Source organism: Diabrotica virgifera, chromosome 2, assembly GCF_917563875.1.
Source record: "Diabrotica virgifera virgifera chromosome 2, PGI_DIABVI_V3a".
NCBI lineage: Eukaryota > Metazoa > Arthropoda > Insecta > Coleoptera > Chrysomelidae > Diabrotica > Diabrotica virgifera.
Genome location: NC_065444.1, coordinates 147766704 through 147783631, shown reverse-complemented (window position 1 = coordinate 147783631; position 16928 = coordinate 147766704). Strand labels below are relative to the sequence as shown.

The following is a 16928-nucleotide window of genomic DNA, read 5'->3' as shown; positions in this document are numbered from 1 at the left end:
CAAGAATGCACAAAAGAAGAATATTGCATACATTGTGAAACAAATGGACATCAGTCTATTTCCAAACATTGTCCCAAATATTTGCAGCAGGTAAATATAAAAAAGATTATGTCACAAAAAAATTTATCTTTTAAGGAAGCGGAATTGTTAGAAAAAAATTGCAGTTACTCTAAATTAACTTCTAATAATAGATTTGATGTATTGAACAATTTGGAAAATTTTCCACAAATGAGTCAAATTGATAACTCTGACATATCATCTACGCCAACCAGTTCAAATAAAAATTGGGTACGACGACCAAAATCACAACCAAAAAAGCGTAAAGCTATTTCACCGATTATTATAGAAGAAACACCAAATTTTCAAAACAAAATTAAAATAAATAATTCAATCTTACCTAATCCGCACAGAGAAGACTTTCAGATATACAAGGAACAATTAGAAATGATAGTAATGCAAAAACTACCTATAATATTCGAAAATATATATAAAAAACTTAATTTAGATGTCACAGAAATGCAGGTTATAAAAGAGACACAAAATGAACTAAAAAATTTATTAGGATCTATTCAACAAGATGCTGGAAATCAAGAAAATGAACAAGGAGTTTAATATATTACAGTGGAATGCAAAGTCTATAATAAAAAATAAAGCAAATCTCTTAAATCATATAAACCAAACACAAAACGTTGATTTAATTGCACTAAATGAAACTTGGTTATCACCTAACCAAAGTTTTAGATTAAATAATTATAATTTTATAAATAAAAGTAGAGCAGATGGATATGGTGGCGTAGGAATACTTATAAAAGATCATTTTTGTTATTCTGAAATAAAATTTAGAAACAACTTTAATACAAAAACAGAAATTTGTGCAATATATATAGAAGACCTCAAAATATCAATCATATGTATATATAAACCACCAAATGTACAAGCTACAAAAAATGATTGGACGAACATATTTACACAAATACAAGGAGAAAGTATAATTTGTGGGGACTTCAATGCACATAATAGCATATGGGGCTCGGTGCACGACCATATTCAAGGTAAAAATTTAGCAGGCGCTCTAGAAAATCTCAATTTTATTGTTTTAAATGATGGTAGACCTACAAAAATTACTAGACCAAATGAAAATCCTTCTCCAGTGGATCTAACACTTACTTCACCAAGCTTGATCGGTTACATAGGATGGAATCCTTTAGATGATACGCTAGGCTCAGACCACTTTCCCATAAGTACAATCTTAACAAGGAGATATAATAACAGCATAATACAACCAAGTAGAAAATGGATTGAATCTTCGGCCAACTGGGAAAACTATCAAAATATTTTAACACACAGCATGGAAAATGAAAGTATTACTTCCACTGAAGACAATTTTGAACAGTTAGTCTCTAATATTAATAAAGCAGCTTGTGAGGCAATGAAATGCCGCACAGCCGCTAGTAAGAAAAACACAAGACCAGTGTGGTGGGATAGAGATTGCGACGAGAAAGTGAGAGATAGAAAAGACGCTTTAAAGAAGTATAATAGAGTATCAAATTTTCAAAATTATATAGATCTACGCAAAATACAAGCACAGTGTAAACTACTATTCAAACAAAAATAAAAAAAATGTTGTGTAGAATTTATCAATCAACTAAATAAAAACACACCAATATCAAAAATTTGGAATTTTATTAAAAAAAGTATCAAATAAGAATAACACTCACAAAAAACCTCCAATAACGCAATCAATTATTGAGGAATTATTAGATACATATGCACCAACTTATGTACCAAATATATTAAAGACTATTGATAATAATATGCATGTAATAGATTGCAATGAGCTTCAAATTCCGTTTGATCTTGAAGATTTGGAGGTTGCAATGAAAACAGCGAAGAATACTACTCCTGGATATGATTTTATTACCTATGAATTAATTTATAATTTACCCATAATAGCTAAGGAGAGATTAATTAAAGTTTTCAATAGTTGGTGGGTAGGAGAGCAATACATAGATCATTTTAAAAAATATATCATACAACCATTATTAAAAGCTAATAAAGACAAAAATTTATCCAAGTCATATCGACCAATTTCTTTAATGTCATGTATAAGTAAAACCTTTGAAAGATTAATCAAAGCTCGATTAGAATGGTTTTTAGAATCAAATTGTATTTTACCTAGTACACAGTATGGATTTCGCCGAGGTCTTGGATCATTGGATGTAGTAACAAAGCTAGTTACAGATATACAAATTGCGCTGTCTAAAAATGAGTACCTAGTTTGTTTGTTTCTGGATATAAAAGGAGCTTATGATTCAGTAGATCTTAACATACTAAAATATAAAATGTGTTCACTTGGTTTCAATAATAAAATCTGTAATAATATATTAAATCTATATACTAATAGAACAGTATGGTTAAAAGATCATAGAAATATACTACACGGACCAAGAGTTCTAAATCAAGGTCTGCCACAGGGTTCAGTATTAAGTCAAACATTATTTAACTTATATTCTGCTAGTATTCATAGTTTGTTTGACGAAAATATTAAATGTTTACAATATGCAGATGATATCTGTATATACTCCACCAAAAAACCTACGACGACTGTCTACGATCATTGAGGCATATAGTTGAAATTATTATACAATGGACAAATGAAAATAATATGACAATGTCCACAGAAAAATCCAATATTATGTTTTTCACCAGGCATAGGTTGCGCGCACCGGGAAACGTAACCTCGAGTGGGCGTACTATACCAGTGGTGAATCAGTATAAGTATCTAGGGATAGTACTAGATAATAAACTTCTGTGGACTAAACATATTCAATACATCAAAGGTAAGTGTGAAAAAAAAATAAATATACTAAGGTGTATTACCAACAGAAAATGGGGTGCAGATCCCAAAACAGCTTTATTGTTCTACAATGCTTGTATTCGGTCAGTCGTGGACTATGGGTGTTGGATATATGGATCAGCAAGCAATACGAACTTAAAAATTTTAGATCGGGTACAATACAGATGCTTGAGAATATGTTTAAGTGCAATGGTATCTACTCCAATAAACGTTATGCTAGCAGAGTGTAATGGAATCCCATTAAATTTACGTAGACAATTTTTAGCTCAAAAATACTGCATAAAGCTAAGAAACACTGAGTCAGACCTTTTAACAAATCTGGCTTTATTAAACATGGAAAACTTAACTAGTAAATATTGGAGAATAAAAAATTCACCACCACTAACAGATGCATTCATTGAAACCAGGAATTATACAGATTTACACAAGAGTAAATTATTACCAATTTATAAATTTTCGTATAAAACTTTGATAAAAAAACCCAGAATCATAATTCCTAAATATACAGAATCAAATCATTTAAATAATATTTTAGTAAAATCTATACTGAGCGACTTTGTGGATTACACAGTAATTTATACAGACGGTTCTAAAAATCAAACAGGAGTAGGATGTGCTATGTATGTGCAAAATACCCATCAACATAATAATTACAAATTATCTAGTATTAGTAGTATTTTTACAGCTGAGATTATAGCCATCGAAAAAGCTCTAGAATGGATCAAAGAGAATAATATTGAAAAAGCTGTGATAATAACAGACTCCAGATCTGCAATATATGCAATTGAAAATACTGATTTTAGTTCAGACAAATCAAAAATTTTATGTAATATAAAAAATAATTTGTCTAAAGTGAAAGTAGTATTTATATGGGCAAAAGGGCATGCCGGTATACTGGGTAATGAGAAAGTGGATGAGTTGGCCAAAGATGCAATAAAAAAAGGTGAGATACTAACTCACATCTTATCGACAGATGCAATAAATGACGTCAAAGTTAGAATAAATAAAATATGGAAAAAAGAATGGAAAAATATTACAAGCATGTCAAAAAATTTATATTTTTCTTTACATCAAGAACTTCCTTCGCCACCTGAATACATATTTAAATATAACCTGCCAAAGCAAGATATTTCTACTATCGTCAGATTAAGAACTCGACACGGGAAATATGAGGCACATCTGCACAAATTAGGAATAATTAATTCATCAGTTTGTTTTTGTGATAATGTTTCGATTAGAGATTTAAACCATATTTTCTTGGAATGCAAAATTAACGAGAGATATATAAATCAATTATACTACAATTTACGACAAACACAAGTTCATTTTCCAATTAGTATAGAATATCTACTAAGTTGTCATAAAATGGAAATATTTAAATTACTCATAAACTACTTGAAAGAAACAAATATAATCATTTAAGTGAAATACGTATAAATATAACAAAACTAATAAATTGAGGTAAAAATAAAATAAAAATCTGTGGCTAACGGACTCGCATCCAAGCCATTTTTTCACACACTCACTCACTCAGAAACCTAAAAGTAATTTGTTTGCATGAATTTGGTACCGAAAATTCTCGCAACTTCAGAAGATAACGTGCTTTAGGCATCAGGTGCTCTAGTGCCTGTTCTAACGCCGTATTCGTATTCAGCAACAATTTAGTACCGAAAAATTTCGAAACTTCAGAAGATGACGTGCCTTAGGTACCAGGTGCCCCGGTGTTTATTCTGATGTTGTACTTGTCCTCAGGATGACGCCCAGAGGATGACGCCCCTTGCAGTGACCAAGGGCACCAGGTGTTACTACGATCTGTTGTGATGGCATGTTCGTGTTTAACGATTACAAAAACCCCCGAGTAATCCATTTTATCAATTTAATGCCAAAATCCTTCAAAACTCTAGATGAGGACTTCCCTTGCAGTGATCTTGAGCTCCAGGTGCACAGGGTGTCACACTTAACACACTTAACACACTAATCATTTTGTCTGGTTACCTGTTATGTTATAACTATTCAACCTTATTCATTCAATTTTAAAAAACAACATACGGTTTAATTACATTTGTCTGTCACATATCTCACTATCCATTTCTTATTAACATTCACGTTACCTTCTCCTCTTTTAGATTCTTTTAGACTATAATTAACATTAGGATACTGCACACCAAAATCTGCTCTTACTTATTCATTCACAGATCTTTCAACTCATACTCATTAAGTTTATAAGGAAAATTAACCATTTCTTCTAATTTATTTCCACCTTTATATCAGACAACCAACCCCCTTTTATATTAGTTTTTTCCTTTTGTTTTAATTCAGTCTGTCATTTTTTTCTGAACGTTTACAAACTTTTGCACTGAAATATATTTTACTTAGTTCGGTCTGTTTACTCCATTACCACCTATAGAATTCAAGCTCATAATTCGCTATTTCAGATAATCAGTCAACTTAGATTCCCCGCTTTATATTGACATTAACACACAACTTTTGACCTCTATTATTTAGCTCTCATTCCAGTGTTCATTCACACACTAACCACTTCGTCTGGTTGCCTATTATGGTATAACTCCTCGACTTCTTTTATTCCATTTAAAACAGCATAAAGTTCATTTACATTTGTCTGTCACATATTTTATTTCCCATTTCTGTTATTAACATTCATGTCACCTCATCTTTATTTAGATTTTATTAAATTATCATTAACAATAGGGTACCACAAATTCACTCTGACACAAACATCCAGCCATCTGGTATTCTATGTTTATTACATACTTTTATTTATTATATTGCTTATTTTTATTTCAAATAATATTTTTAAAACTAACAGTTACTTCCCGGTCTATATTTCATCTTCATCTTTTAGTTACTTTAATTTTGCACAATTTTTCTCCCATTATTTATAGACATATTTAACCAGTAAAATAGTATGCTGCTAAACACTAAATTAAACCATTAAACATAAAACAATAGTTAGATTTCTATATACTGTTTTTTCTCACATTATTTGAACTTTCCACCATCATTTTAGGCAACCAACATTACACTTTATAAAAAAAAATTATAAAATAAAAAGAATTGTTTGCTTTAGTCAGCTATTCAGTTCTTTTACTGCCGTTCACTAATTCTATACTATAAAGTATATTTCTTTTTAAATTAAATTAAACTTTCGCCTTAATCATATTACAATCGATGACGTCACAACATTTAGCTATGAAGTATACCCCCATCCCATCAACCTAACAATTCATAAGTTCTTTTTTTAATAGGGAGTTGCTTATTTAGACTTTATAATAGCTTCTAATGGTTAAATAAATTAAATTGCATTTTCAGACATGTATTAACAACAATTATAGTTTAACTAAAATCTAAATTCAAAAGGAGACTCATTTTAAGGTCTTAACCAAAAATTGACTTTATCCTGTCTCGTTATGTCATTCTTGTAAAAATGAATTTTTACTTCCTACTTCTCAGTTTTTCTGTGCCCATTGAACTGAACAACGGCAAAAACTCTACTCGACCCAAAAATTGTCATTTAAGATTCTTCTGTGCATTATGTGATTCGACTAGCCTCAGATTATTAAATGAAAAAATAAACGATTTATCAAAAAATCAAATGCCACAAGAGAATTTCTACGCCTTAATTCAAGTTACAAAAAAAGTCAATGATAATTTGCCAATTTTCATCGAGACATATGATTTATTACCCAAAATGACGGCAAATTAGACTATCTGACAAAAAAAATTGACGAGATCCATAAATTAAATAACATGCTAAGTCCCGAATATCTTTTAAAATCGACAAGGCAGATGGAACAAGATATCTTCAATATATCGTCCGTTTTTTTCGGCTGTTCCAATGACACAATTAAAGTCCAAGTCCAAGCTTCAAATTCATCTGAGATAAAATTTGGATTAGAGAGGCTCTTCAACATAAGTGAAATATCTAATCAAATGAGTAATCTTTCAAACAAACTTCCTGCTATACCAACGAAGAAAGTGGTAGTGAACAGAAACATAGTATATGCCACCTCAAGTACCCAAACTGAAGACACTCATTTCGAAGCTAGTCCAGTCACAAAATCAAAAATTGCAAAAGATACATGTGACTTTGTGGTTATTAGCAACTTAACCCTAATTTACACCCCTATTCAAGTAGTTCACTACATTAAAGAGAAGCTAAGTATTAAGGAATATATTCGATGTTACGCCCTACTTCAAGACGCCAACACAGCTACTGGTCCCTCATTCAAAATAGGCATAAAATCTAAAACGTCTGTCGAGTTATTATTTAATAAGGAAATTTGGCCACCTGGTGTCAACATTAAATGGTCCACAGAATCATCATAATCTGAACCAAATACTTCATCTGAACAAAATATGAATCCGAAGTACATCAGAAGCCCGGTTAGCTTGGAAAATCCAATTACCATTCCAAGCAACAATAAAAATGAAGTTGAAAACACAAATATATTTACAGACAAGAAGGCCATCACAGTTTGCAAATCCAAAGAGCCTTTCCGTTCCCATATCAACTTTATTAAGAAAGATACTTTGGAACAATCCATTTTGGATCCTTTATCACCATCAAGAGTTAGACTAACTAATAACTCGAACAGTCGATACCTTCTTGCAAGATTAAGGGAACCGGATATCTTAAAAGCAATTAAACTACATCTTGCTTTTCTACACGACCAGCCTTCTTCTGTATTTTATGATGGATACACCAACACCAGCGTGAAACATTTTTGGTTTCCGAAGGACTACCTACTAAGTCCGAAGAACTACGAAAAGGTCTTCTAGAATTTAACCATATCTACCGAATTGGTCTAGCTGAAGTGGAAGCTGATCTTGCCGCTTATAGGTCCTTTCTCAGTTCGGAAAGAATTATACACCTACAAAAGTCAAGGAAATGTCACAGAAGTTATTATTCCACTGGCTCTCCAAAGCGAAATTTTTAAACAACACAAGTGTCCTGTGGGACTAGAAATCTCAAATTATTTTAGTGATGACAACTTTGGCATGGTTCTGATTAATATTCGTTTAATAAGAAATAAAACTGATAAATTATTTTTGTTTCTGGAGGAATTAGGATTTCCCCCGATAGTTGCGATTACAGAGAACTGGCTTGAAGTCAACGAGTCATTTTTTGTAGAAAAATATACCACAATTGCCAGGTATGATCGTCCAAGTTCGGCTCATGGAGGCACCCTAATTCCCTCTAGAAATAATGATTTTTCTCTGGTAACAAAATATGACTTTTTGTTAAGTGAATCCGTCTTTGAGTTTTCCTTAGTTTATAATAAAAATCTTAATCTTTACATTATTTGTATTTATACATCACCTGACTCTACCGTGAAACTATTTTTTCAGAACCTGCTAAATTTGTTAGATGACCTGCCTCATAAAAGCAGAAAAATTCTATGCGGTGATTTTAACATTAATTATGCTGCTGCTTGTGCTACCCAAGTGTCCTTGGTCAACATATTTGAATCGTATGTTCTCTCAATGCACGTTAATTCTCCTACAAGGATTAAAAAAACTACACCTACCATAATCGATTATATTGTCTCAGATTTCTCACCTCTTGATATCTGCTCTACAGTTATTAATGCGGGACTATCTGATCATGAATCAGTGTATACGAAGTTTAACATCTTCAGCAAACCCTCCTCAAAAACCCGACGTATAGGTAGGATTTTTTCTGCCCAGAATTTTCGTAAATTCCAAAATTTATGCTTAACTTCTGAATGGTAGTTTCCTTCTATAGATGTGGACTATAATTTCAGTGTTTTTCTAGATAAGCTTCTCCAAATCTTCAATGAGGCATTTCCTTTAATTCCTATTAAGCCAAAACATCGGAAACCTTGGGTTACGAAAGGTATCCGCATATCAGCCAAGAATATGCGTTCACTTCTATACATCAAGAAATTTACTACCAATGTTTCTGTCACTGAATATATCACGAAATACAGGACAAGATATTTAAAACTTGTCAAATCAGCTAAAAAAGTCTATTATCAAAATCGTCTGGGAAGCTCTAAAAGTGTTGCAAAAGAAACCTGGTCTATAATAAACGATCTTCGAAATAAAACTCGCATGTCTCAATCATTTTCCCTTCCAAATCCTGAAAGTCTAAACGATTACTTCGTTAATGTGAGTAAAAATATAACATCAACTATTTTACCGCAACAAGATCCCATTTCCTATCTCCCTAATTCAAGAAAGGTCTCGAATTCATTCTTTTTGAAACCAGTCGATAACTCTGAACTGATCCAAACAATCAATAGTATCAAAAGCAAATCATCATGTAGTACTGATGGACTATCTATAAAAATTTTCTCTAATCTCACAGAAAATGTGTTGGAAATCCTCGTCTCACTAATTAATGATTCCTTCGAAATAGGTAAATTTCCAGGGCGCCTAAAGACAGCCATTATTATTCCTCATCATAAGGGTGGTGAAAAATGTAATTCCTGCAACTATTGCCTTACTACCGGTACTCTCCAAAATTATTGAGGGACTGATTAAAACTCGACTTATGCCCTTTATCGTTGATAACAACATTTTATCTCAAAATCAGTTCGGATTTTTAACTAATAAATGTACCACTGTTGCCATGTTTTCTGTACTACATTAGGTTTATCAAGCACTAAACAATAATCTTTTTACTGCCACTGTCTTCTGTGACTATGCCAAAGCTTTCGATTGTCTAAATCACGACATCTTGATTAAAAAACTAAATTTCTATGGAATTAGAGGTACCTATTTCTTTGAATTGGTTCCAATCCTACTTGAATAATAGGAAACAACTAGTTAGAGCAAATAATACTGACCCTAGTCTCAAAAACATTGTATGTTGAGTACCGCAAGGTTCAGTATTGGGTCCTCTTCCGTTCCTTATTTTTATAAATGACATCACTAATTTAAAAATCGATGGGAAAATTTTTCTTTTTGCTGATGATACCAGTATCATTTGGAGCAACTCAACTATTGCATCTCTTCAGTAAACTATAACTTCGGATCTACTGACGATAAAGAACTGGTCTGACTCTAATATCTCTCTTTTAATATAGATAAAACAGTAGCATTATCCTATAAAGGAGCTCTTCAACCTTTGCCTCTTAATAACAGCCAGATCAGTACCGTTGATTCTGTAAAATTTCTTGGTATTTTTTTAGACAGCAACCTCAAATTGTCCCTTCATATCGATTCGTTAAGTAAGAGACTCGCCTCAGCTTGCTATGCAATAAGATCTGTCTCAAGGGAACTTAATTTAGCATCTTCTAAAATAACATATTTTTCGTTGTTCGAGTGTCATCTTCGATATGGTCTCCCTTTTTGGGGTTCTAGTAAAGCTGCTAAATTTGATGTTATTTTTAAATTGCAAAAAAGAGCAATAAGATATCTGTTTGGCCTCAGAAGATCTACACATTGCACAACTTACTTCAGACATCACGGAATTTTAACACTTCCATCTTTATATATTCTAGAAACGGTTTGTTTAATTCGTAATATCTTTCCAGCAAGGCTCAATATTCTTTACTCCACCAGAAATTCAATCATTCATATTTATTTACCGATCCCATCCACTGAGTTAGTAAAGAAATCTATATTATATTTCGCAAAAAAACTTTACAACCATCTCCCGTTACAACTTAAATCTGCAACATCTTTCCCAAAGTTCCGTTAAATGACAAAAGTCTATCTATCTGAAAGACCATATTATTCAATAGAAGAATTTCTTAACGAATAACAAAGAAAATTGGGTTTCATACGCAATAGCTTAAACTATTTTATTTGTTCTAAGTATGTTCAATTTGCAATTTATATAAATTTTGCAATTAATTGTCTTTGTCTTTGGTTTTATATCTTATTTAGTGTATATTGACGATTTATCTAATTTTAGTAAATTGTAGTTGTTATTTATTTTTTGTTGTTGATCTTATTTTTCTTTTACTGTATGTAAGCTTTGTCCATAAAATTTTTAAAATTTTCAGTGACAATAAAGCATATTTCTGTTCTATTCTAGTTCTTTTTCTTTCTTCCGTTTGAATTTCCCTATTTAGTATTGGGATTCTACATTTTCGATACTCTATCAAGATGTAGTGTCCTGCTCTAATGCCGTGTTAATATTTTTCTTTGTATGTCTGCCAAATAATGGTTAAACTTAGATCCATATACCATAATAATTATAAGTGTTTATTTGTTTCGAGTTACGAATATTGTTGAATACCCGTATTAGTTTTTTGAAGCAGTCTACTACATAATATGTTTCTTAAAATATTTTTGAACCAAAGCTCTAAATATTTTCTTTATTCCAGGGATACTTACGTAGCAACTCAACGCGATCATACGTTTGTTCAGGCCAATATGACCCCAACTCGTTTAGCGCCAAGAGATTCCAGGAGTTTACCAACCGGTAACCGTTTAACAGGCAGGTCAGTGTCGACTGACAGTGTCTACACAATCCTTATACGACTTCCTGGGGAAAACACAGACGGTGCCGTCAGCAACGAGGGACCTTCTATCAAAATGATACCCGAAGTAAGGTCAATAATAAATTGTGTAGTTTATAGGAGATATTACTAAAACAAATTTTTAAAATTTAAAATGACATATTTTAATAACTGTCCAATGTAAATGTAATTGCTTCTGTTATTTCCACCTTAATAATTTTTTTCACTACATTATCATTGAACATCAGTCTCCATAACTTGTTACAATTCGCGAACTCAATCGACTATAGGTGTCAGTGCAGTTGCATGAAAATGGCCGATGTAATTGGGATAACGTATTTTGATGTAATTAATATTTGTATTATTGTAATTAATTAATATAAATAAATCATTCATGAAATGAACACACCGGACAATCATTCACAATCGACCTTGAATACATAGGTTAACGGATGCTTTGTTTAAATTTTCATTCCAATTCCTCTAGTTCCAAATAAGCGGCAAGCACCCTCGCTTGAGTTCGCGAATAGTCTTATATGTGTATACAGTGATGAGCGCGCTCATAACCGGCAAAATAGCGCAAAAGATGGGAAACATAATACATTGCGAATCAAATAGAGGTGGACATTATCGTTATAAACGTATAAATTAACATTACATTACATAGTTTCCCACCTTTAGACGTCTGTGCAGAAGTATTTTATAAAATTCTACTGTCACAATGACAGTTGTCATACTGCTCTGATAAGTCTAAAGGTGGAAAACTATGTAATGTAATGTTAATTTATACGTTTATAACGATCATTTCCTTCTCCACTAATTTTATCTCTTCTTGTTTAGCAATGTATTATGTTTTCCATCTGTTGCGCTATTTTTCCCGTTATTAGCGCGCTCATCAATGTAAATATAAAAAATAACTTTAATGAACCACATAGTTAATTCTGAAATGATATCTTTATTGCAATATACTTTTTTATTTTCATAATTATTAAGTTTTTGTAAAAACTAATCTTCTCATGCGTTATGGATTATGTTGGTTTCAAATATTTGGTACTTCTTATTATTTCGTTGCGTTACATATCTGCGTGGGCTTTAGCCAACTAGACAACATGCCTTCCTTCCTTTTTGTTTAACCCTTTCGCCACTGAATACATTTTTACATGTAAGAGACTGAAAATATTCAGTTTTATAATCAAAATTATTAATTTAGACGCAATATGTATATAATTAGTCGTAAAAATCTCATTTGTCCGTTATAGGGAGGTGGGAACTTCTGGCCCCAACAGTAGTTTTGACTGGGATTTTAAGATCCCATCAATAATAAAAAGAACAATTACAAAAGAAATCTTTATAAAGAAATAAGGTATAAATGAAATTCACGTATGAGTGGAATGTGAAAAAACACTTTTTGCACAACGGGACATTGCATCCAACACATACAGTTTTTGTACGGCTTTCCTTCTTCTTTTGAGAACAACTAAAACATATTTTACTGCTAGTTTGTTTTGGAAGGTGATCTTCAATATTTGTCATAATTTTTTGTTTTTTGTGTGCCTACCTGGACGACCAGAGATTCTTCTTTTAATTTTTGGCTTTGGATCTCCCCAAACTTATCAACTGCTCAGCTACACGTACTAAATAATGAAGAAAATGAACTTTCTTCTTTTTATTCTGAATTTCCAAAAACATGATTGCAGATGCCATTAATAATTTGTAGAAAACTTTACACCTCCACTTGTAGATTTTCTGTCTAAATCATAGGTTGCAATCTTTTGATCAGCCAAATCAACCCCTCCCATATATTTATTCTAAAATACTACAGCTTCGGGGCAATTAAAAGTACATTTTTCGCCTGTTTTTAGTTTTCTTTCAATCTGTGATAGAGATGGTAAGTGGCAGTTTGATAAAAGTAAAACTTCTTTAGTGTCCTTTATTAACTAACTGCCATTACGCTTTTATCATTTACCAATGAATCAGATACAACATGCGTGTTTACATTGGGACTCACGTCAGTAGCTTCGCCACTCCCATTATTACCGTTTCCTTCATTAATTGAATGGCGTTCATCATCGCTGCTTATTACTGCTGTTACCTTCTTCCTCTTCGTCGCTTATTTGGATTCCTTCTTCACTTTCTTCTTCGCTGTCTCCAGGAATATAGTCTGACTCATCAGGTGCTGAAAATCGTTCTGCTTCTGAGTCAGTTATATTATTTACAACTTCTTATAACTCTTTTGAACTAAGATACCGGTTTCGTCGCATGTCTGAAAGAGAAAAAGTTTATTACTGATGGGTAATTTTAATCCCATATAAAATTACGATAGGGAACAAACGATCCCACTAAAATATTGTTTGCTAAAACACCATACATTTTAATACCTATTTATTTTATTTTGCTTACTTGTAATAGTATTAACGTCTGCACGCTTTATTCCTTTATTTTAATTGACCTAAGTAACGGATTCTTACAATTTCATAAATAATAAACTCAGACGGACATGCACGTGTCCACAATACATCGATGTTAGGTTAGGAAATTCAATCATATTATGACACCAGTGTTGCCGATTGTCGACGGTAGACTATCAATTACTGAAATATTTCATTTGTACGTAATAGCGGTTATATTTATAGCCATCAGTAAACCTGAACTAGCGTCCGGAAACTATAGTTCCCCAAAGTGACGAAAGGGTTTGCAATATCCATCAAATTCTCTACTTTCATATCTTTTAGGTATTCTCTATTATTTCACCACCGGAGTCGAGTTCATCCACGTGGTCTTCTTCTAGTTGAGACATCTTCCAATAATAGTCTGACTATTATTTCGTCATAATCTCTTTAATATGCCTTGCCCACTGGAATCCTCTTGACTTTATTTCTTTCATGATGTTGGCCTCTGTATACAATTCTTCCAGCTCTCTGTTATTTATTATCATATCTTGCCCCATTATGCGTCGTGACATCCTAAAGATCTTCCTGAGATTATTTCTTTCTCAAAGACCTAGGCGTCCTTTACTTGCGTTTTCGATCGTCCAAGTTTCGCTACGGTACATCATTAATGGTATTACGACTAGTTTATAGATTCACCATTATGCGCTTTGTTAGTTGTATAGATTTTATAAGGTTTTGAAGGTAGAAAAACATCTTTACTTCAAATTCGGCGATCAAAGGGTTGATAAGGAGTCCTGGGGGTGGTTAAGGTTGCCGAAGCCTTGGCCACACAAAAAGCCTTGGGAGATGCTCACAGTATCAGGAGAAAAATCAACAAATCCTACTTCCACGTCCTTGTCGTGATTGCTGGGCAATGCATAGCGTACAATGGGTGTGCGTTATGTAGCAGACGGAAGAGGGTGAAAGGCGAATTTCCAGCGCCTGAAAAAATGGAATATCTCGGCTAAGGGAAAAAACCCTAACAGAAAATTCTAGCCCTCCAGGTTGGGGGTTGGGCGATGGGCTAACAACTCATTCCCGTAAAATACTAAAGTTGTTACAAATCCACGCGCTATGCCTCGGATCCAGGATGGAACTTACGGAAAACGAAACAGGCTACGGAAACGGACGATGATTTTCGGAACATGGAATATTCAAGGAATCTCTACAAAACATAATATTTTTGAAGAACTAAAAATGAATCGCATAGATATCTGCGCTCTGACAGAAACAAAAAAGAAAGGAACTGGAATGGAACAAAAGGAAAACTACATTCATATCTACAGCGGAGTGAAGAAGGAGAACAGAGCAAAGTCAGGAGTATCATTTGCAATACGCAAGAAATATAAGAAAAGTATAAAAGATTGGGAATACGTAAATGAACGAATTTTAAGAGTAGGTCTAAAACTCTATAACAGAGAATTAGAAATATTTGTTGTATATGCTCCTACCGATGATTCAAACCAGGATGTAAAAGATAAATTTGAGGAAAGCCTAGCGGACACCATCTCAAAAATCAGCAACCGAAAAGAGATTATCATGATGGGCGACTTCAATGCCAGAACTGGGTCAAAGATCAATGACGACATTGTGGGAAGATTTGGCGAAGAAACTGTTAACAACAACGGAACAAGACTTGTGGGACTATGTGAAGCGTATTCCTTACGGATAACGAATGGATTTTTTCAACACAGATCCATCCATAAATACACATGGACGCAGCCAACCCGACAATTGAAATCGATTATAGATTACGTCATCATGAAGCAGAAATCATCAATTGTGACGAAAGATGTACGAGTCTATAGAGGTGCAGAATGTGGAACTGACCACTTTTTACTCAGAGCAGATCTATACTTTCCATATATCTTGAACAACAAAATTGAAGAGACCCAGGAAGAGATTACAGAAGAACACCCGCCTCAGTACAAATACAACATCGACGCACTGAAAGATAATTCAATCTCCTTTCTTTTTAAATTAAGACTGAGCCAAAAGATAACCAATACACAGTTTAATACAAGAACAGCAGATGAAAAATATGATCGGCTAAAAAAGTGCTTACATGAAGCTGCATTCGAAGCGTTAGGGGAAAAATCCTCAAATAACACTAATCACCCTTGGTTTACAGATTCTTTAAAAGAAAAGACGAGGGAAAAAAAAGAAGCATATCAAAAATGGCTCAGTACCAATTGCTCAGAAGACCGAAAAACCTACGCAAGAATAAGAATGGAAACAAAAAAAGAAGTGATTAAAACCAAAGAAAATATGTGGCTGAAGAAATGTGAAGAAATAGACACTCTTATGTGGGAGGAACAAAAAGCAGAGAAGCTTGGAGAACAATATCAAATACAAGACAAAACGTACAAGAAAGATGCCAGATATCCCTTATAAGTGTAAACGAGTGGGAAACATACTTTAGAAACCTATTGCAAGAGAATAGACAGGAATATGTAAGGCAAACCATCATCGCCCCAAACAACCTGGAACAACTAGAAGATATAACTATTCGAGAACTAGAACTAACGTTAAGAGAAATGAAAAACAATAAAGCTCCTGGTCCCGGAGGTATTCCAATTGAACTCATTAAGCACAGCACGACACAGGCAAAAGAAATTTTAGTTGAAATATTCAACGGATGCCTTTCAGGCAATAGTGGCGTGCCCTCTGAGTGGAAAAACTCCATAACTACCCCTATATACAAAAAGGGTGGTAGAAAAAATTGTAATAATTACAGAGGCATTAGTGTGACCAGCTCAGTTGGAAGACTGTACGGACGAATAATAAAGAAACGGATAGAAAAGGAGTGGCAAGATTCCGAAGAACAAAGTGGATTTAGGGCAGGTAGATCATGCACAGATAACATTTTCTGCATAAGGCAATTACTAGAAAAACGTTCTGCTAGAAATCTAGAAACTCACATGGTATTTGTAGACTTAAAAAAAGCATACGATACCGTTCCCAGAGGAAAAATGTTTGAGGTATTACAACAAACCACTTTAAATAGAAAATACATCCAAACAATAAAAGATCTCTATGCTAATGCAACAACAGCAATTAAAATTGGAACGAAACTTTCAAATACCTTTGAAACTTCGAAAGGCCTTTTGCAGGGATGCTGTCTGTCGCCCACTTTATTTAAAATTTACCTTACACATGTGTTAAAATATTGGACTAGGAAATGCC

At 33.2% G+C, this 16928-nt stretch overlaps 1 protein-coding gene across 1 annotated transcript in view; it reads left to right on the top strand.

Moving 5' to 3' along the window:
• The window catches only part of LOC114330538 (muscarinic acetylcholine receptor DM1), a 249754-nt gene that overhangs the window by 207227 nt on the left and 25599 nt on the right, over nucleotides 1–16928 (top strand). Inside the window, exons 6-7 of the mRNA XM_050642849.1 lie at nucleotides 11179–11401; nucleotides 16099–16136. Of these exons, the coding sequence (XP_050498806.1) occupies nucleotides 11179–11401; nucleotides 16099–16136 (261 nt within the window). The remainder of the gene's footprint in view (nucleotides 1–11178; nucleotides 11402–16098; nucleotides 16137–16928) is intronic.